Raw genomic sequence first — 23,700 nt, 5'->3', positions numbered from 1 at the left:
GAAGAGTGACGGGAAGGGGGGACGTCCCCCCCGCTCCTCCGGGATAACAACCAAACGGCATCAGTTGTTATCCTTGGAAAGCCAATCACCAGCTCTAAACAATGGTACCAGGATGATTCTTGCAGCTGCGGGCATCATCCCGGTATAACCCCCGAAAGCCGAGTACACATATCTGCATATGCTTGGTGGGAATGGGTTTTACAATGTAATACTGACATATAATCACACACATAGGTTGGACTTGATGGACTTTTTCAACCTCACCTACTATGTACAGTATGTCTAATTGTGGTTTCTTCAGTTTTTGAAATAGCACCTGAAGATTATATTATCATAATTACCTTACTCGTTTTGTGGTTCATCTATAAATACAATGTAAGGGACTGTCCATAGTGGAAATGCAAATCAGGAGACCTGCCAGGTTTGTACATCTGCCCAGTTAAAGATTAAGGTCAAGGGGGCCCAGGCAGAGGGGATTTTTTGGCTCTGCTGCATTAGTTACTCATACCTCCCTAATGTTTTCAGGTGTACATACAATAATGACTTTGCTCCTTCACTTTGATCCAAAATCTTCCACCTCTGTTTATATTAAGTTGCATAGCTTTCAGCACATTCAATCATTTTGGCAAAGTAGAAATCAGTCAGGAGCTTAAATGAATCAAATGAAGGGTCTTCGTTTTATGATATCTATTTATTTGGATTACTTTGGTCACATTGAATAATTTATTGAATGGTCCAACCTATCAATAAGCTAGGGGCTCCTAACAGTCGCATATAGTCTGTAATATCCATAGTAAGAGCACCCTGAATGCGTAGAATAACCTGTTATCCCCTTCAGCATCTGGGGTCTAAAAAAGGATTACCTTTTCAGAATAACAGCCATTGCTGTCAGGTTCTTTTGCACCACTGGTGCCCGGGAGGTGATATGAATTGTTTATGACATTTTATGACATTTGTCATAAACATAAAAATGTTAAACTTAACTAGATGCTGACCGCCGGCTGTCAAATGACGGCCAGGCGGCACACCTATTGTGTCGGGAGGCCGTCATATGACGGCCTCCCATTTAAACAGGGAATGCGCGTGATCGTGTGCGCGCATCCCTGTTTCTTCGGTGGCGGAGTGGCACGGCATTGGTTATGGCTGTTTACCACGTGATCGGCCGTGATGAAGTCACGGCCGATCACAGATGGTCACACCACGACTGTGGTGTTGAAAATGCGTTTTAATTTTTTTCCACATATTCCAAACACTTCTGGAAAAAAATTAACCACTCAAAAGACTCATTATGCCTCACAGATTATACGTTGGGGTGTTTGCTTTCCAAAATGGGGTCATTTTATGGGAAATTCCATTGTCCTGGTACTCCAGGGCCTTCAAAAGTGTAATAGGTGGTTGAGAAATGAGATGTGTCATTTTTGCTCGTAGAACGTCTGAAGGTACTACATCAATGTTGATGCTCTGTATGTGGCCAGGCTGTGTAAAAGTCTCACACATGTGGTATCGCCGTACTCGGGAAGAGTAGCAGAATGTATTTTGGGGTGTAATTTGTTGTATGCATATGCTGTGTGTGAGAAATAACCTGATAATATGATAATTTTGTAAAAAAATAAATAATAATAAAAAAAATCTTCATATTGCAAAGAAATGTGGGAAGAAATGACAACTTAAAAAAACTCACCATGCTACTAACTTAATACCTTGGAATGTCTACTTTGTAAAACGGGGTCATTTGGGGGGTATTTGTACTTTCCTGACTTGTTAGTGTCTCAAGAAATGAGATACACCTGATGTACTGAAGGCCTGATCAGAAGTGATCAATTTTCAGTGATTGGCACCATAGTTTGTAGACTCTATAACTTTCACAAAGACCAAATAATATATACTAATGTGGGTTATTTTTACCAAAGATATGTAGCAGTATAAATTTTGGCCAAAATTTATGAAGAAAAATTACAAATTAGCAAAAATTTATGACAGAAACAAAGAAAAAGGATATTTTTTCACAAAATGTATGTTTTATTTTATTTATAGCACAAAAAATAAAAAACCCACTAGTGATTAAATACCACCAAGAGAAAGCTCTATTTGTGTGAAAAAAGGACACAAGTTTCATATGGATACAGTGTTGGATGACTGAGTAATTGTCATTCAAACTGTGAGAGCGCTGAAAGCTGAAATTTGGTCTGGTCAGGAAGGGGGTGTAACTGCACTGTATTGAGGTGGTTAAAAGACTATCAAACATATATACAAGAGAATTAACATACAGTTGCAATACATGTAGTGACAATGCTACTGAATGTTTAATGCATCTTTTTATTTGTAGACCAGTTTTCATCTTCAAATATATTATTAAATGCATTATTAAAATATATTTTCTTTTTTTAAATATAGCGATGTTTAGAAACAAAATGAATTTTACCATGTGCACAGTGTTTAACACAGCTCTTGGTAATCTATTTTATTGGTAATTGCATTAGAAAGTAGTAGTGTTGTAAACACAGATCAATAGAGAAACAGCTTATTGTTACTGTAATAAATTAAAGTAACCAACCATTAAATAATGATGTAGTCTGATCATTTTTGTGCTGATTATATTTTGATAGGCTTGGCCATGGAATCAATATGGTTGTTACTGCTGTTGTCAGCTTACATGATGTCAGTGGATGCACAGTTTAATGGATACAACTGCGATGCCACTCAACATAGCAGATTTCCAGGTAAGAGATGTTTGGAGGATTTGAACTCAGGAAATGTTAGTTTAAAACCAGACAACTTGTAAAGCTAAATTCATTAACTCTATTTCCCTTGCCAAAAAATAACCCACAACATTCTACAGTCCAAAGATTTTGAATTACATTCCTATTGTTATAAATAAAAGGGAAAAATATCAAATAATTATTTAGTACATTTAAAAAAAGATCTGAATAAATTGTCCCCATGCTCCCCAAATAATTACCAATTCAAAAGAACTATAATACTGATCACTGTATTTTTTACATTAAATACTTTATTTTGCACTTACTTTGAAAAGGAATAGTCTCTACTCTTTCGGTAAATCAATTCCATTTTTTTAAACTAAAGTTTTGCCAGATAACAAAAACATTGGCTAGTTGGCTAATATTTTATTTCATTTTGCTATTTTTTTTAAAACGTTCAGTTAATTTTACATAGATTGTCATTGATTTTTTACAAAAAATGCATTGTTTTTTTAAAACTGGAACAATAGTGAATGTTCAATTGCATAATATTATGACACTTACTTGCATAATGTACACCGAAATACCTTCATTATAAGCATCAATGCAGAAACCATATTAGTAATAAACTCCAGCTGTGAAACATTACTGATCTAGACTGCAGATAAGAAAAAAAACAAAAAAACTTTAGTATCCCTTCACAGTTTTAAAACCTTTTTTTTTTTCATTTGGATAGGGAGGGTTATAATCCCTGTCAGATTTATTTTAACCCCCTGTCTCCCATTGCAAAGATTTCCCCTCACTTCCTGTCCCATAGCCAAACAGGAAGCGAGAGGAAATTCCTGAAAATTAAGAAAATGCCTTGGGGACCCCCAGGTCTTTGGAACTAGTGTCCCCAATGGAAGATTCCCCCTCAATTACTTTTCTGGGGACAACCCTATATTTGTGATTTTCATTCAATAATAATAGTAAACAGGACAAATAGAGACAGTGAATCTCCTTACCAGGGGGCACAGACAGTAATAAAAACTAGAAAGTATTCTAATCCCTCTTCCCTCTATCCAAAACTAAACAAAATATTTTGCCTTTGGTTGTACTTTAAGGTTTTTTTTGTTGGAAATGTCAAGCTGAAACAGATTCTCATCTAAACATGTGGTGTTATTGTTAAAAACAATATACTTATTCATGAAAAGTGAATCTTTGTATAACAATATTACTATGGAATGTAATATAAAGTTTTCATCTGAAACTGTTTTACTGAATTTGGAATTCAACACATAGCTAAAGTTCAAAAAGTGTACATGCTTAACCTTTCCTGTGTTCTTTAGATTCCAAGGGATTAAAATCATGATAAATCGCCCTCATTGAGTAAAGAATTGCAGTGGTTGATAACCTGCTATTTGGAAATGAAACAAAGGGAATTGGAGAATTGTATAAAGTTATTTTAAACTTGGCTAGACTGGTAAAATACTGATATAGACTATAATTCTGTGTCCTCTAATCTATATGATAACCCATTTCAGTTTCCATTCTGAATGCTAGTATAAAATCTTCAGCTCCCTGACATTAGTAGGACACAGTAACTCATATTTATTATAATATTTAAAGATTGTAGGTATGAATTCATTTTATTTTTGCTATTTTATAAATTGTATATATAATATTGACTTCATATTGCACTCTGTTTAAAATTATTAAAAAAAAAAACAGAAAAAAAACACAATGTATATAAAAGCAGAGTACAAGTAGAATGGAATAAATCTTTGTGAGGAATAATGAAAAAGTGGCGGCCTGAACAAGGAAATATAGGAGTAAAAAGTGTGTGGGAGATGAATGAATGTAGCAAAGTAGGAAAAAAAGGTCAATGGAAAGAAAGTAACCAATCCCCAACCTGTATGTGTGGCCACCACCAGGCTAGTGGTGGAAGGTCAATGTTGTTAACTTGGAAGTCACGTCTTTTGGATGTAAACAAGCAAGCCAAAATTTCAATAACTTTAGAAATGTGTCCAAAAGCATTCCCTTGGGCTTTTTGTTTATATTCCATTGATTTTAAACTTTTAGGAAGCATAGGGTTTCCAAGCAATCCCTTAATAATATCTGTAATAAAAGCCAGTTTTGTTTGCAGAGGTCCAAGACCTGTCCATTTATAAGGGATCTTCATGGGTCCCTTTAAAGACTGTGAATTGATAATAATTAAATTGACATACTCTTCCTAATAGTTGTTGTTCCCTGGGGTAAGTGCAAAACACCTTATTTCTTACACTCCCAATGCGAACTGGAGGATTTAAGACAAATTCAGTAAGATAGTGACAAAATAAGGTTTCAATTATTGGAGGGGGCACATTTAGCTATCCTTGCATTATTAATACCAACCACCTTGTAGACGTTCTCTAGGACAAGCACAAAATAAGACCTTTTGGCTGTGTAGGTTGAAATGTTAGTCCAATCCGCTACTAAATGTTGGTTCAGTCCTCCTCTATTAATGTATTTTTTAGGTATTCCCATTTCATCTTGCATTGATTATAATTTATGAATGAAAAAAAAATGAAGAAATAGGATATAAACCCTGTATAATGGCCATCATTATTGCACCTTTACTCAATATCTCTCACAGTTAGGAAGATGAATCTGGCCTTAATAAGCAACAAAATGTTTTAGCTGTAGATAGCAAACAAATTCAGAGCTTGGTGCTTGGTTAGATTCCTGAAATGATTCAACTGAGATTCAGTAGGGTATTAATATTTTGGGTGAATGACCATTATCTGGTCTAATTTTGCTTTCAGTGTTTCCTTTTTAGGTGTTTTGTAGTTGCCGTACTTCTCAGTATACAAAATTGCAGAAGACAGATTAAATAATTTGAATAACATTTGAATTAAAGTGGACACTACATTTTTCATCTGCTCCCCATTTACTACAACATGAAAGATGAAAAGTGTTATGCCTTGTACACACGGTTGGAAATTCAGACGGAAAAGGTTCGACCGGATTATATTGTCAGGAAATCCGATTGTGTATGGGCTCTATTGGACTTTTTCTGTCGGAAATTCCGATGGAAAAAATATTGAGAGCAGGATCTAAAATTTTCCGACAAAAAATTCAATCAGACTTTTTCTGATCGTTTGTTTAGAATTCCGATGGACAAAGTGCCCCGCATGCTCGGATCAAATTACGAGACCAAAGTTATTGGCAACACCAGTTTCGGACAAAATCGGTTGGAAAAAAAACGTATTTTGTGGTCGGAATTTCTGACCATGTGTACAGGGCATAAGAATGAAAAATGCAACGTGTTGCACTTTTAAAAGGAAAAATGTAACTCTAAGATATGCATGAAAAGATTAATTATAGAATTCTACAGTTATATTGCAGTTCCAGTACATGAAAAAACACCCATTCCTTCAATTACATGCTGAAGAGATGCTTTTAATCTGTATGTGGTGTTACGAAACAGTATGATTCTCACTGACAGCATCAGCAGCCCTGTATTCTGGCATCACATATTTACATATTTTATATGTATAATTGATTTATATAGCCATCCATATAGTACAGTGGCTGAAAAGCAAATATTGTAGGAGATAGAGGTGAAACAGTTTTAGGGTGTGTTGTTTGCGAAAGAGCATTCGAAAATATTGTATAGTCGCTGTAAATTATGTAAGCAGTTTTTCTAGGTTGCAATTGAAGAGGGAGAGAGGCAGACTTTATCCTGAAATACAATTTAGAGTGACTCCATAGACAGCATTGAAGAAGTTGGAGTAGACCATACTTTAAAAATGACACACAGCATGCAGTTTTCATTTAAAAAGCACATTAAAGTGTATACATTTCACAGAAGAAAAGAAGGAATATTGTGCAAACTCCATACACAGTTTTGCAGCAGTTGAATTAAGCTGCATTTTAAAAATGACACACAGCTTGAAGGTTTTCATCCCAAAAATTTACATTAAACCATTTATATTTCACAAAATAAAAAAAATAATTTTGTACAGAATCAATTGACACAGGCCACATTTTGAAGATGATATACAGCATGCAGTTTATCAGTTCGAAATTCCACATTAAAGTGTATATATTTCACAGAAAAAATAAAGGAACATTGTACAGACTCCATAAATAGCAGCTAAACACTTTGTGGTAGGCCACATTATCGGGACACACCACTAAATTTTAAACACCACAGATTTTCCAGAGGGCTTCTATGTATTCAAATACTATTGTATTATACGGGTCATCTGTGATAACTGCTGTACTGGTCAACTTTCTGGTCTTAGATGGAAAAAAATCAGCTCACCCCTATCCAACCTAACTGACTTCTCTGGAGTTCAGAGTCTGCAAATCAAGATGCTGATTTCCTAGCTAGAATGCAATGCATTAAGCATATTCTGTGTGGAGGAAAACTAAAGATAAACTTTACCAAACTCCACCAATGCCAAACACAGAATAAGGAAGGCAGAACTGTCATTTAATTGCAATTTAAATGCAATTAGGTTACATACAGCATACAGATGAACCCAGTTAAAGTTTCCCTGATCACCGCCACACCACTCACAGTGTTTCCATAAGGACTTGTTCACTAGTATGATGCCATCTGAAGAGCTATCCATGTTCAGATCATTCTTCAAAGACTTTTTATCACCTCCTCATCACCTGCTTTAACTCCTTTGACCCCACACAAGCAACCACATTTACTTGAATGGGTCATGATTGGAGAGATTAGAGGGGATATAATTCCTGCCACTGCAAAGCATTGCATTCACGACCTCTAGCAACTAGCACTGGGAACAGTGCTTAAGGGGTGGTAAACTGTGAGGTATTACAGCCCCCAACTTGACATGTGAATGAGCCCTAATAGCCGGTCACAATTCTCCAATCACCACCACAACAGCCACAGTGCCACCAGATACATGTAGCTAGAATCAGTGACCCTGATTAACACCACAATAGACCAATACTGCAAGCAACAGGTTTTCTGATGACTGCCTTACCAGTCCCAGTGTCACCAGACCTGTGTGTTCCTTATAACCACCACACCAATAGAGTGTTGCTTTGGCTTACCGCCTGCATTAACACTGGGCTCTTTATTGACCACATTTCTGCCTGTTGCCTGGACCGATCCTTTGCCTGTTTGCTAACCATGTCTCTGCCTGCACCTGAACTGCCCCATCTGCACATCCTGCTGACAATGTTCCTGTGAGCCTCTAGTCCCAGCCATCCCCTATGGATACATTCTCTCCTGGAACCACAGGAACTTTGTTTTTTCTTTTTTTAGGCTCCGATGCTTCCTGCCGAGCGTTAATAACATTTCTGGGAGCATCCACATACAAGTAGGCTAGGCTTGCTTAGCTCATAGAAGCAGGGACTTCTATAGGTGATGCTACACTAGGTGTATTCCCTATCCACTCATATAGAGGTGATCAGTACATTGGTTTTGATACAATTGGTTAATTTGTATGATACACAAGACACAAATGTCCAATACATAGTTAGTCTAAACATTGAAAACGTCTCACACATGTGGTATCGCCATACTCAGAAGGAGTAGCAGAACGTGTTTTGGGTTATAATTCTAAGTATGCATATGCTGTGTGTGGGTAATATCTTATTAAATTGACAACTTTGTGTAAAAAAAATAATTTTCATTCCATGTTTTCCAAAAACTTGTGGAAAAATACTTTGGGGTGTTTGCTTTCCAAAATGTGGTCATTCTGTGGGTGTTTCCACTGTTCTGGTACCCCAGGGCCTTAAGAAATGTGATAGGGTCAAGAAATTACAATAGATGCGTAATTTATGCCCCTAGAAAGCCCGAGGGCACTCCTTGGATTTTGGCCCCCTCTTTGTGGCTAGGCATGATAAAGTCTCATACTTGTGGTATCCCTATACTCAGGAGGAGTAGAAGAATGTGTTTGGGGTGTAATTCTAAGTATGCTTATACTGTGTATTAGAAATATCTTATTAACTGACAACTTTGTGTTTTATTTCCTGTATTTTCCAAAAACTTGTGGCAAAAAAAATGTCATTTTCAAAAGACACATTGTGTCTCTTAGGAAATACCTTGGAGCATTTGCTTTCCAAAATAGGGTGATATTGTGGGTATTTTCACTGTCCTGGTGCTTCAGAGCCTCCAAAAATATGATAGGTAGTCAGGAAATTATGCATAATTTATGTGTAATTTAATCCTTGAAAGCCCAAAGGTGCTCCTTGGATTTTGGACTCCTCTATGCATGTAGGTTGTGAAAAGGTCTCATACACTTGGTATACCTAAACTCAGGAGGCCATAGCAGAATGTGTTTTTCAGTGTAATTATAAATATGCCTACCATGTGTGTGAGATATAATTTGTTAAAATGAAAACTTTGTGAAAGAAATTTATTTAATTTTTTTTCCAAAGATTTTGACAAAAGTGACAACTTCAAAAAAGTACTGTAGTACTGCAGTCAGTACATCAGGACTGATCAATTTTCAAATATATATATATATATATATATATATATACATATATATATATATATATATATATATATATATAGTTTGTAGGCTCTGTAACTTCCACATAGACTAAATAATATACACTGGGTTATTCAGAAATGTAGCAGAATACATTTAGGCCTATATTTATGAAAAAAGATAATTTATTTCCATAGTGTTATTGCAGAGACTAAAACAAGTGTGATGTGTTTTGTTTTTTTAAATTGTCGGTACTTTTTCATTTATATAGCAAAAATAAAAAATCCAGTGGTGATTAAATAACTCCAAAGGAAAACTCTATCTGTCTCAAAAAATGTTAAGCATTTAATTTGGGTACAGTGTTGAATGAGTAATTGCCATTCAAAGTGTGAGAACACTGAAAGCTGAAAATTGCCCTGGGCAAGAAGGGGGTAAGAGTCTGATATTGAGGTGGTTAAAGACTTTGTTGTAGGTTGCTTTGCAGGAGGGACACCAGTCAGCTTTTAATCCAAAAATCAACATTAGAGCATATTTATTACTACATAAACACTATTGAAGCACTTTTTTAGGCTGCACAGGAAAGACATCAGTCACTAAACCCACATCATAAAAAAATATCAATAAATGTTGTATTAGGTGCTGTTCATACTCATGTAGTCACTATGAGATCTGTTTTCTGTATTCTGCAAAAAACCTGGTTGATCCTGCTGCTCTCTATCTCCACCTTCTGTTCATGTCCTCAATTCAGCTAGGGATTTTGCAGCTGTGGTGGCAGCTGTGCACATGCTCAGTTTTCAGGGAGTTTATATGCTTAGCTTTTCCTCCCTATTGCATCTGAACAGCCTATGTGACTATAGATTCACACTCCCTTCCTTCACCTCCATGCCCACTAACCAGCTAAACACAATAAGGTGAGATATTACATGTTGATCAATGGGGGCTTTGCCTCCCTCTTATTCTAAGACACAGGCTGAAGGGTTGTGTCTGCCATAAATCCACCCACACAACGTTATTGCCAAAAAATAATAAATATTAGACTTAAGATATATATTTATATGACAATTTAAAATAGTTTATTGATATTAATTATTTATTTTTCTCTGTATTCCAAAGGCTGTTTTTTTATTTTGAACATGTGACCAGCAGCGGAGGACTAGAAGTTCCCCCTGCTTATGTTTCCCAGAAAAACAGGCTGCATGTAAAATAGGGACCTTAGACTGTAAGCTCCTTAGGCCTCATACAAACACTGGACGTTATAAAAAATGGCAGTAGCTTTGCAGTGAGTTTTTCAATGTTTTCAGCATTTTTCTTAGCATTTTTTAGCATTGTTTAGCTTTTTCTAGCGTTAACGTTGTTAAGCGTTTTTTTTTCAATGGTGTCAAAAACTTAAAAAAATGCTGGTGAGCTGCATTTTTGAGCATTTATCTGTTTTGTTTTTTTCTGCAGTTTTCTGCATTTTTTGACATTAGAACGTTTTTACAGCTGAAACTCTCCAGCCAAAAACAGTTAATAACAGCCTATGTGTGCATGGACACAAAGGAAAACATGCTGGGGAGTTTATTGACTGTAGAAAAATGTCTGAAGCCAAAAACAGCTGCTGTAAAATGTCCAAAAATGTCCAGTGTGCATGAGGCCTTAAGGTCAACATGTGAAGTTCTGCATAAATTGTCTGCACTGTACAAATACTCTAAATAAATAGTGAGTTTGTGCACAGTCATTTAGAGTTTATACTAGCTTGCATTTTGAGGCAAAAGTCAACATTATAGTGTATTTATGGTGTATTTCACTTTAAAGCCACCAAAATATTATAGTGGCAGTGAGAAAAGGAAGAAACAAGAAACACCAGTCAGCCTTTATTCCAAAAATCAACAATAGAGTGTTTTTGTTTCACAGAGAAAAGCAAGCAAACTATTGTACTGACTCCATGCACAGTATGCAAGCATTATTGTTAGTCAACAGCAAGAGACGAGGTGGATTTTAATCAAGTAATCAACATTTTAATATAAAGAAAATGAGCCTATTCCCTCATCCATTCAGTATGGATGGGGGTAATCCTTCTCACTGAGCTATTGCATTATAACAGCAGGGAAACTTCCCCACCATCAGAACACAATGATCAGTGTTCCTGGCTATATAGTAGCTAACAGCACTGATCATTTGGTAAAAACCTAGTAGGGTAGTTGTGCACAAGTCAAATGATTAACAAATAAATGAGCTATTATTTGACCCTGACTGCCAATTTTGGGGCATATGAAGTAACTATGAGAAAAGTGGGAAAACACTGGGTGGAGATGAATGCAACTCCTCTAGAACTAGGTCTTGACATCCTAATGCACATTTACAGAACCAACACAAGAAGTCACCACAATCTAAGTGTAGAGATTTATTAAACTGGTTAAAAAGAATAGAAAATGCACTCACAAATAAAAGGAAGATTGAGGCATGTCATGGAAACACCCATAAAGACCTTCAAGCTATCATCATGGGACTGAATAGCTCGGCAGGCAAGTGGCTGGCTATGGCAGAGTTCGGCAGAGAAGTTGCTGGTGGAATGTCAGCTGTCAGGCTTTGAGCTAGAACATAGGCAGCGGCGGATTCCGGATGCAGAAAGATGGCTGCAGCTCCAATCAATCCGTGGTAGGCTGGGTGATGATGTCTGGATGTAGATGGCTACACATTTCAGAGCAAAGGGGCTGCCCCTTTGTCAAAACATGGGGAAAGGTTTTTATGGGAAGTAAGTCTATATATACTATATTGAATGGTGTGTGTGTGTGTGTGTGTGTGTGTGGGGGGGGGAGCTAGGAGGCTGGTGCTGGTAACTATTAATTTACCAGGATGGGATGCATGAGGCTGGTATTATTAACTCTTAGGGGACCCAAAAAACTGCTGCCAACCAGCATATAAAAATAAAAGGAAGAACAAAGGATCAGAAAACAATAGATAAAAAACATTTTTATATAACTATACATACATGTATTAATTACCAGTGTATAAAAAAGTAACCTTTATGCTTGTACAAATAGTTTTCTGTTAGTCCAGGAAAAATCAATTTTCTAGCTTTGCTTGAATAGGCTCCAGATTTTCTCTCCTTGTCCACATACATTCACATGTCATGCTTGTGTTTATGATTGTGATAAAAATGCTATAAAAGTTACCTTTTGTGGTTACCAATGATATTTCTCTTTTTGGCTTTTTACATCCTCTCTGGAACTGCTGTACAGTAATTCCATATTTGACATTTGTAAGATATGTAAGGTGCACTTGTAAATGTATAGTCTTGTCACAACTCAAGGTTGCAACCGGAAAATTTCCATTTTCACGTACTATGGCAGAAGATTGTTTATACATATACTTTTTTTTTTCACATGCACCCTTTTTCTCAGTTTCCATGGAAAGATAAGAGCAGATACAAATTTAATTCAGGCAGCAGACCTTTCTCACATATTTGAGGTATATGAAAGTTCCAAAATCCTAAAATTGAGATATATGCATTTTAGGAAAAAAAATATTGTTCCAACGTAAAGCCAAAACATTGTTTTTGTATTTTAAAATAAAGTATGGAAGTGTTAAAGCCCTAGACAAGCCTTTAATGTTGACACATATCTTTGCATTTATGTGACTTATTTCACATATATGCTTTTATGTATGGGATTTATTGCTTATTTATAATTTACAGTATGTTATGGTGCCCCACGTGTTTGTTTGTTTATGTATGGTATATTTGTATCAAGATATTGTATAGGCAGCTTCCCAGTAGAAACAAACTTTTTGACCCAAAAAATGCTTATTCAAAAATAACACAAAATAAATATACAGATATATAGATCGGCATCAAAATATTCTAAGAATTATATATGGTGCTATAGTTTTAGAACTAATGACTGGTTTAGTTGATATTCTAAGTTAATAGACTGTTTCTGTTTCAGATTTTAACCATTTTGTAAGATACTGCCATTGTGCATTTTAAAACCATTCTCAGTCCAATTAATGTTGATGCCCTTTTGCCTATCATGTGATGGGGCTTATATTTGCACCATTATTACTTTACCCTGAACTTTCTTTTTTTGCTATATGAAGTACATAGCAATACAGGTACCTGCCTGTTTTGTTGAATTACAGGTAGGTGAGGGCAACACGCTCAGAAACAAACCACTTATCTTTAAAAAGTAGGAGTTTTAAATTAAGTGTGTTCTAACACTCCACGAAGGCCTTCGTGATAATTGTCCACAAGATACAAACTCTTTTAAATGTTTTTAAAAATTAGATTCATATAGTAAACACTTTTTGAATTGTATATTGATAAATTCCCAATTATTCAGTATACCTTAGTGGGTTTTGGTTTATCTTAATCAATCTTCACATCCCTGGTAGAAATTAAAGAAAAAGTTTGCAAAATATTAACAGAGGAAAAGGTATTTTGATAGTAGCTGAAAATCATAAAGTGGTTGTAAAGCTTATATTTGTTTTCTAAAATAATAAACTTTGTATACTTACCTGCTCTAGAGCGGCCCCAAACTTCCTTTTCTGGGATTCCCCGCTACCGCGGTCTGCTCCTCCTCTTCTCTGTGTGCACCTATAGGAATCTGGTTCATGTGCTTCATCTGCTTCACTCTTGAGCCAGGCTGGGTGCTTCCCTAGGCACACACAGCATGGCTTGGCCCTGCTCCCTCCTCACAGGATTTGACTGACAACAGCAAGAGCTAATGGCTCCTGCTGCTTTAGGAGATAGGACTCATGTAGGTAAGTATAAGGGGGAGTGAGGGGGCTATAGAACAACTGGAACATTTCTTACAATTATCTCCAGTTGTTTTGTCACTATTTTTGGGGAAAAAATAAAGAAACTAAATAAAATATGTTTTAAATATTTTTAAAATTTAATTTTTAAACATTTTTTTATGTGTTTTTTCTTTTTAAAACATTCTTCATTTCTTTATTTTTTCACTATTGTTTTTAAAGTACTTTCATCAAAGTAGTTCAATGTCACCATCATTTCTAACCTGTAGCACTTTGAGATCTATTGATGAAAAGGCATTATAAATAAAATGTATTATTATTTGTACAACTCTGGGAAAATCACGGGGTTGGCGATCAGGGTTTATTTTTCCTTTTACACTTTGATTGCTGTTACAGTGATGAACACTGGCTGTTCCTAGCTCTCTGCTCAACCCCCCGAGCTCACTGGAGTGCTGGGCTGTAGAGGGGGTGAGATCGGTCAGCTCAGGATCTTTGAGGAAATGGTGTAACATCCATATTGGTATGCTGCTTAGTAAATTTGTGATGCATGAAGATATTTAGGGGATGAGCTGGAGAGCAGATACATCTGAGTGTAGTCAGTGTAGCAATGTATTCCAAGCCGTGGGAGGTTCTCAGCTTGCCCAGGGAAGAGGTGTATAGAGAGAATAGGAGAGGCCCAAGGAGAGCGTAGTTGTAACCCCAACCAAAAGGTAAAGGGTAGCAGAGGAGATAGAGGTAGGTGACACTGAAGGTGCTCTGAGATAGGTAGAATGAGAACCAAGAAACAGAGTCATGGTGGCTAAGTGAGTGGAGTTTATTAAGGAGGAGTAGGTGGTAAAAAGTGTCAAAGATAGCAGAAAGGTCAAAGAATATGAGTATGGGTCAACAGCCTTAGGTTTTAGCAGTTACTAGGTCATTAGAGACAGGTTTGATTTTTTTTAGTAGAGCAGTTTCATTGTAATGTTTCGGATAGAAGCCGGACTGTAGAGCAGGGGTGCCCAACCTTTTGAAGAGCGAGAGCCACTTAAGCAAATTGGTAACTGGTCATGGGCCACAATGAGCGGAGTGGGAGGATGACAGGTTTGTGTCCCCGGACACAGCCCACTCTACTCTATGGGCCCTCTGATCCAAACCAATTCGCCCAGATGGAAGAGGCAGATCCCTTTCTATTTTTTTAGGTAGGCGAGTGTAAACAGACACAAGTCCGTTTACATATGCTGCTCCATAGAGGCGAATAGTAAGTCCAATTGGGTCAGACCAATCATGTGAAAGGGGCCTAAGGCTGCTTTCACACTGATGCGCTGCGATTTGCCCAAACCGCGGGTGCAGCGCAGTGAACCTGTGAATTTTCTGCAGGTTAGCTGCACTATGCCGTAAACTTCTATTATATCCTGCAGGTGTGGCACACTTTCTGAAGGCACAACAAACCCGCAGGTAATAACAGGAGGCTATGGCTCAATGCAGGTAACCCGCAGCTGCACTGCACCTATGGATCTGTTTGAAAGCAGCCCAGTAACCACTGAAAAACAAATATATCCATATATACTGTGAATTTAGTAGTAAACTTACCTTTAATAACTGCCTTCCATTCTGGTATCACTGGCTGTTGCTGTCCTAGGAAGAATGCATTTGGTATCACTCCTCCTGTGCCAGGAGCGGGCATTATACAGGGAGCATTGGCTTATGTGACTCTGCTCCGCAGCCACTTGCTTCCGCTACCAGCGGCTTCATTCACAAAACTGCTGCTCTGGGATGGCGGGTTGGCAACCCGTGATCTGGGCTTGCCAACCTACCATTTTAGAACAGGAGGTTGGGGGCCACATCAGAGGGTTCCGCGGGCCACATGTGGCCCCCGGACCACTGGTTGGGCACCCCTGCTGTAGAGGGTCGAGAAGTTGTTACTGGTGAGGTAGCAGATCATCTGGTTGTGGGCAAGGCTTTCAAGAAGCTTGGAGGCAAACAGGAGCAGAGAGATGGTTTTAAGTTCAGTTGGGTGGGGTCCAGTGAGTGTTTTTTTAACAAGGGAGTAACCAGTGCATGTTTTAAAGGGGGCAGGGTGGCACTTTCTTTTTTTTGTTCAGGTCGTTATTTTATTTTTATAAAAACTGCAGTTGTGTTTTTATTAACCCTTTGAGCACTTTTTGGTGAATTAAAAGGGGTACTATGTCACATAGGAGGGCTGGGATCTTTAGGCACCCTTGTTAAAAGGGGCTTCCAGATTCCAATAAGCCCCCACCCGCAGACACCCACAACCACTGGGCCAGGGTTGTGGGGAAGAGGCCCTTGTCCCCATAAACATGAGTGAGTCATCAGTTGTGAAGGATGCAGCGGTCGGCTTCTTGGCCCACTCCCAGCTATCCTTCACACAGAATTTGAATCGGTCGATCATTTTTGACCGATCCGAATTTGAATCATTCTGAATATTTGGAATTTGTTAAAAAAATTAATAAAAAAAATCAGAAAGAAATGTCTTACTATTGTAATTTGAAGATTTTGATACATCTGAATAACCAAAAATCTGTCTGAATTTAGATTCGGACTGAAAGGAATTGCACATGTCTAGTCTAAGGGTATTTCTCGTGTACCCCAAGGTTCAATGTTGGAACCCCATACTTTTTAATCTATCTATAAAGGATATAGAGTTTGGGATTAAAAATAACATTTAAGTGTTTGCAGATGCCACTAAGCTATGCAGTGAAGTTATAGCTAACATAAAGTTCCGTCTTAAAGGATGATACCATCCAGAAAAGGGTACCTATATACATACCTGGTGGCATTGCCCAATTGTACAATCATTTGGAAAAAGATCTTTCTGATAATTACAACATTTTTTGATCGTCCAATTTTTCCAGACCCAATTATAGCTCTCCTTAATTTAAAACCAGCCTCTCTGAATCAGAAACAATTCAAATTAGTTCTTACACTCCTGATAGCCGCAAAGCAGACTATAGCCAATGCGTGGAAAACAGATGTGGTGAATATTGCAGAAACCAAACGTAGAATGAATCAATCTTTCATCCATGCTAAAATGGACGCTATAGATAAAAACCAGATGACAAAGTTTGATGATATATGGAAACCCTGGATTAAATATTATACGTCAGATAATATTGACAACCGAGTTTTATTGTTATGGTGATTAAGATTTTTTATAGAATTACAACATTAGCTGATATATAAAACCTCCTCCGGAGAATTATTCCCTCCCCTTCCCCTCCTATATACCTTTTATGTTCTTCCCTTACTATATAATACTTACTATAAACATACTTTAGAAGTTATGGTCAAAACTTTAAAATCATATATTTTCTTTTAGACATATTTATATTTTCTTGGGATTAAAATGTTTAAAACTCAGCTATAAGAATGTTTTCAAATTCTAAAATATATTAGGCCATTTATTGTTATTCCCACGAGAATATCTTGAAATTCTTCTTTGCTTTGCTTTGCTTTGTATCATCCGTACTTCAATATGTCTACTTTTTATTTCTGGTATTGCATAATTTGTCTTATATGTAATTTATTTTAACATAAAATAAAAAATTTTGAACGAGAAAAGATGATACCAATTGTTCTTGCTTAATAGTAGACCACAAGGCCTTTGCTTAATTGTAGCAGGGACAAGATGTCTCCAACTTTCAAGTCAAAATCAATGTAACCGACCAGCCACCATAATACTGCGGCAGGTTGGCACGGCTGCACGAATTTCCGTAGGTGTACATGGGCTGCTTTAAGAGCCCATCTGGAGAGTTGGGAATCTGAATTAAATCAAACCATATCAGAGCAAATTAAAAGTAAGTTATTGATAATATACATGCCACTTCAATAGATACAAGGATAAAAGAAATTAACTAAAAACTGTTAACTAAATGGTATTATGTCCCAGCAAAACTTCATAAGATCAATCCAGAGGTATCATTGTTGTGTTGGAGGGAGTGTGGGCTCAAGGGAACACATGGCCATATATGGTAGCACTGCTCCTTGATCTAACCATTTTGGAAAGAAATATTGAAAGTAATTAAGAAGATTAGTAATGCTGAAATCAGGCAAGATCCCTGGCAGTGTTTGTTCAATGCTACAGGTGAGACTAGAAAAAAATATAGAGTAGCTATGGTCCCGTTTTTGTTGAATGTAGCAAAAGTCCTAATTCTGTAATTTTGTTTGATGCTTATCTCTGGTGCCCAGGTGGGAATGACAGCAAAAGGGTTGCCTGTGTTCTGTAAAAAAAACTGCCCAATTGTACCTATATGAGTGTGGCTCCAGGCAATCAGCTGATTCCTCTCCTCTCTTCTCTCTCGGCTTACAGCTGCAGTGGGCGGGGCCAAGCCCTCCTGCTGATGTCAGCGGGGGAGGAGGGGGAGAAAGGAGAGAGACAGTGCGATAATCAGCTGAGCGCTGGGAGCTGCACTCATTTAGGTACAATCAGGCATTTTTTTTACAGAACACAGGCATGATTATTATAATGGTACAGAGAGGATGGGAGTATTTAATAGCTGATATAAGAGCAGCAGGAACGGAAAGGGGGTGGGCATTGGTAGGAGCAGAGATAGGCACAGAGAGGAGGGGGGAGAAGGATGCGGAAGACAGATAGCAGGCTTCGGCTGATGGAATCACACAAACGGACCACAGTGTCAGGGCTCAGCAGCCATGATTATCGTCGTGGTCAGTTTACAGAGGGAAGGGTATAGCCAGGCAGGATTAGCCACTAGTCAGGTATTTCAAGTGATACAGGAGTCCAAATGACACAGCACAAGCACTTTGCTGTATAACATGCTTTAAGGGAACAGGATCTTTATTTTATTTTTTGGGGTTAACAAACTCTTTACCTTATCTTTCCTTTCCAGATTCCTGCATTGTGCCTTGATGGTTCTTCTGAGGTTGCTTTAGAAAAAAAAGAGGAGGGTTAGCCTCTAACATCACTTTTAAACCCCCTGATTGAAATGTGAGGGAGATCCGAGCACCAGGATGGTTTAGCTTGCCATTGTTTTGTGTTTTATTCTTTCACATAATGCTTGATAATGATTGATGAGTATTATCACACATAAAGGCATCAAAAAAGCAAAAAGATACATACCCCCAAAAGGAAATCTGATTTTTTTAAGCAGTGCTGTAATAAAAAATCAGGGGGCAGTTTTGTCAAAATTCTGGTGACTTATTAAATGCGCAATTTTATAGAAAAATCAAGTTTGCTAAAATGTACTTGTCTTTCCTAGGCCTGATTTCTTTCTCCTTTACAATAGTACAAATAGATCAGAAGATATTTACATTTAGCCATATACATATATTATACAGTATACAGTATCTCACAAAAGTGAGTACACCCCTCACATTTTTTAACATATTTTAGTATACCTTTTCATTTGACAACACTGAAGAAATTACACATTGATTGCTACAATGTAAAGTAGTGCGTGTACAGCTTGTAAAACAGTGTAAATTCACAGTCCCCTCAAAATATCTCAACATACAGCCATTAATGTCTAAACTGCTGCTAACAAAAATGAGTACACCCCTAAGTGAAAATGTCCAAATTGGACCCAAAGTGTCAATATTTTGTGTGGCCACCATTATTTTCCAGCACTGCCTTAACCCCCTTGTTCATGGAGTCCACAGGAGCTTCACAGGTTGCCACTGGAGTCCTCTTCCACTCCTCCATGATGACATTATGGAGCTGGTAGATGTTAGAGACCTTGCACTCCTCCACCTTCCATTTGAGGTTGTCCCACAGATGCTCAATAGGGTTTAGGTCTGGAGACATGCTTGGTAAGTCCATCACCTTTACCCTCAGCTTCTTTAGTAAGGCAGTGATCGTCTTGGATATGTGTTTGGGGTCATTATCATGTTGGGATACTGCTCTGTGGCCCAGTCTCTGAAGAGGGGAGATCATGCTCTGCTTCAGTATGTCACAGTACATGTTGTTATTCATGGTTTTCTTAACCTCCCTGGCGGTATGATTAGTTATGATTTTAGGTGCTGAAAGCGGTACAATTATTTTGCATGGAAATTTGGCGTTTTATATTGTAGACGTGCAATTCTTAGGAATAACGCTCTTAAATCTGTTCAAACCAGAGTCTAGCATCCCGGGTATGATAAAAATGTATAATATAATAAATAATAATAATAAATAATAATAAAAATTATTCAATAATATAATCAAATCCAAAAACACTGAAATTTGCTCATTTGCAGAATTGTCGCTGTCATTAGATTTAGTGTTTGATGACGGATCTCCCCACAAATCGCTATCGCTCAATTCTGCAAGTGATTCTAATTTATTATCACTGTTTTCTAGTTGTAAAATCACTTTTGACATAAAGGGACAGTTTTTGGTTGCTATGGACAATCTCCAAATTCCAGGCAGAAAAAAAACTGTATTTATAATATAAAACTACATGCAGGTCACTGGACAGACCACTAGGGACAAAGGGGGTGTGTATTTTTTTATACAGTACTGTAATCTGTAAGATTACAGTTCTGTATGTGTATTGTGTGTTTTTACTTTTTTGAATTTGGTGCCGATCTCCGCTCCCAAGCGTCATAACGTTGCAGGGAACGGAGCTCGGCGGCACTCGGGCACTGTGTGAATCGAGCGGAGGACGGCTCTCACACACAGCGGGGGGACATCGCTGGATCCAGGGGACAAGGTAAGTAAGTCTCCCTGTATCCTCCCTGTATCCAGCGATGTGATCCCGAGTCTGGCTCGGGATTACAGCTCGTGGTACTGAAATCCCAGCCCGAGCCAGACTCGGGATCACCGCTAGGGAGGTTAATGAACTGAACCTCCCCAATGCCAGCAGCACTCATGCAGGCCCAGGCCATAACACTCCCAACCCACAAAGCTTGACTGTAGACAAGACACACTTGTCTTTGTACTCCTCACCTGGTTGACACTATCTAAACCACATAAGTTTATCTTGGTCTCATCAGACCACAGGACATGGTTCCAGTAATCCATGTCCGTAGTTTGCTTGTCTTCAGCAAACGGTTTGCAGGCTTTCTTGTTCATCATCTTTAGAAGAGGCTTCCTTCTGGGACGACAGACATGCAGACCAATTTGATGCAGTGTGCTGCATATGGTCTGAGCACTGACAGACTTAACCCCCACCCCTTCAACCTCTATAGCAGGGGTGCCCAACCTTTTGAAGAGCAAGGGCCACTTGAGCAACTTGGTAACCAGTTGCGGGCCACAATGAGCAGAGCAGGCGGATGACAGGTCCATGCAGAGTGGACACGGACACAGCCCACTCTACTCTACGGGTCCTCCAATCTGCCCTAACGGAAGGGGATTGATTCCCTCTGTTTTTTTGTTTTTGTTTAGCGAATCAGATTGGTGGTAGGCAGGTGTAAAAGGACACAAATCTGTTTATATCTGCCATTTCATAGAGGTGAATGGAGGGTTCGATTGAGTTGGACCGATTGTGTGAAAGGGGCCTTTTACACGAATGCAGCGCAGTGCACCTGTGTCTTTCCTGCGGGTTAGCTACACTTTGCCATAGACTTCTATTATATCCTGCAGGTGTGGTACACTTTCTGAAAGGTAATAACAGAAGTCTATGGCTCAGTGCAGGTAACCTGAAGGTGCACTGCATCTGCGGATCAGTTTGAAAGCAGCCCAATAACCACTGCGCAGATATGCCCATATATACACTGCAAACTGACCTTTATTAAAGATCTTGCATTCAGGTATTGCCTGCTGTTGCAATCCCCGGCAGAGTGCATTTGGTATCACTCCGCCTGTGGCAAAAGTCAGTGCTATATAGGAAGTATCAGCTTATACAGCTCTGCTCCACAGCTGCTTGCTTCATTAACAACACGGATGCTCTTGGATGGCGGGTCTGCAACCCATGATCTGGGCTTGCCAATCTGCCATCCCACAGAAGGAGGTTGTGGGCCACATCAGAGGGCTCAGCGGGCCACATGTGGCCCCTGGGCCACTGGTTGGGCACCCCTGCTCTATAGCAATGCTGGAAGCACTCATATGTCTATTTCCCAAAGAAAACCTCTGGATATGATGCTGAGCATGTGCACTCAACCTCTTGGTCAATCATGGCGTGACCTGTTCTGAGTGGAACCTGTCCTTTTAAATGGCTGTATGGTCTTGACCACCATTCTGCAGCTCAATTTCAGAGTCTTGGCAATCTCCTTATAGCCCAGGCCATCTTTATGTAGAGCAACAATTCTTTTTTTCAGATCCTTAGAGAGTTATTTGCCATGAGGTGTCATGTTGAACTTCCAGTGACCAGTATGAGAGAGTGAGAGCGATAACACCATCTACTCCCCGTTCACACCTGAGACCTTGTAAGACTAACGAGTCACATGACACCGGGGGAGGGAAAATGGCTAATTGGACCCAATTTTGACATTTTCACTTAGGAGTGTACTCACTTTTGTTGCCAGTGGTTTAGACATTAATGGCTATGTGTTAAGTTATTGTGAGGGGACAGCAAATTTAAACTATTACACAAGCTGTACACTCACTACTTTACATTGTAGCAAAGTGTAATTTTTTCAGTGTTGTCACACAATAAAATATTTACAAAAATATGAGGGGTATGCTCACTTTTGTGAGATACTGTACATACTGTATATTAGACAGTGAGGATTATACTTTAGCATGGTGCTTGCACTTATGGTTAGTGGTAACAAGGTGACTTAACTGGGATTCTAAGTATAAATCAGGATATGTCTGAAATCTTCCCTGTTGTAGTACTTCTCTCTAAAAGATAAATCACTTTTTAAAACCCAGTGGGGGATACATTTAATTAGAGACCTTCCCATGTGAAGCTGGCATGCACTCAGAAATAATATTTCTTTTGAGACATGGCATGGACTTAGATGATTCGACCTATTCGACCTATTCATACACAAGGGCAATTGAAGTCTTTGCTTAGAATTACAAATAAAATATCTTTATTCCAAGCGATAAAAATTGAATTTGATTTCAAATAGCTATGTACACAGTAGTTGCTAACTTTGCATTTAGATGCCTTTGCACAACCATCCGAATTGCAACAATCCCTCTACATACTTAAATAGGATAGACATAAAAGGTTAGTGTGCAATTTCATTTTGTTTCAATTATTTATATTTTTAAAGTAGGAGGTATTATTAGGACATTCCGATTTAGCAAGTCTCCACATCAGCTAAATTTGTTAATAATATATAATATTATATATATAATATGATATTATAATATTTTATAGTGATTTTACATGGGTTAATGGCAGACAGACACAACTAAATAAAAGTTTTTGTGATATAATCTTTAATGATAGCATTAAAGTGAAGCTTAAATGGTTTAGAAGTTTTTTTTATTTTTTAAACATTTAGCTTGTAAACATTTATGAATTGTTATTTTAACCACTTGCTTACTGGGCACTTAAACACCCTTCCTGCCCAGACCAATTTTCAGCTTTCGGTGCTCTCACACTTTGAATGACAATTACTCAGTCATGCAACACTGTACCCAAATTAATTTTTTGTCCTTTTTTCCCCACAAATAGAGCTTTCTTTTGGTGGTATTTGATCACCTCTGGGGTTTTTATTTTTTGCGCTATAAATGAAAAAAGACCGAAAGTTTTGAAAAAAAACGCATATTTCTTTGTTTCTGTGACAGAATTATGCAAATTATAAATTTTTCTTCATACATTTTGGCCACAATTTATACTGCTACATATCTTTGGTAAAAATAACCCAAATTAGTGGATATTATTTGGTCTTTGTGAAAGTTAGAGAGTCTACAAGCTGTGGTGCGAATCGCACAAAATTGATCACATCTGATGTACTGGTGGCCTATCTCGCTTCTTGTGACCCGAACAAGTCAGGAA

General features: G+C 38.0%; 1 protein-coding gene across 1 annotated transcript in view; it reads left to right on the top strand.

Annotated features, from left to right (window-relative positions):
- Window positions 1-23,700, top strand: part of LOC143984399 (zona pellucida-like domain-containing protein 1) — a 198,384-nt gene that overhangs the window by 52,632 nt on the left and 122,052 nt on the right. The window contains exon 2 of the mRNA XM_077484603.1: window positions 2,607-2,720. Within this exon, the coding sequence (XP_077340729.1) occupies window positions 2,615-2,720 (106 nt within the window). The 5' untranslated portion in view covers window positions 2,607-2,614. The remainder of the gene's footprint in view (window positions 1-2,606; window positions 2,721-23,700) is intronic.

Source organism: Lithobates pipiens, unplaced genomic scaffold (genome assembly GCF_037356315.1).
Source record: "Lithobates pipiens isolate NorthernLeopardFrog02 unplaced genomic scaffold, aLitPip1_a1.2 Scaffold_16, whole genome shotgun sequence".
Taxonomy (NCBI): domain Eukaryota; kingdom Metazoa; phylum Chordata; class Amphibia; order Anura; family Ranidae; genus Lithobates; species Lithobates pipiens.
The sequence above is the reverse complement of the archived record's forward strand: the minus strand, read 5'-3'. Positions and strand labels throughout refer to the sequence as shown.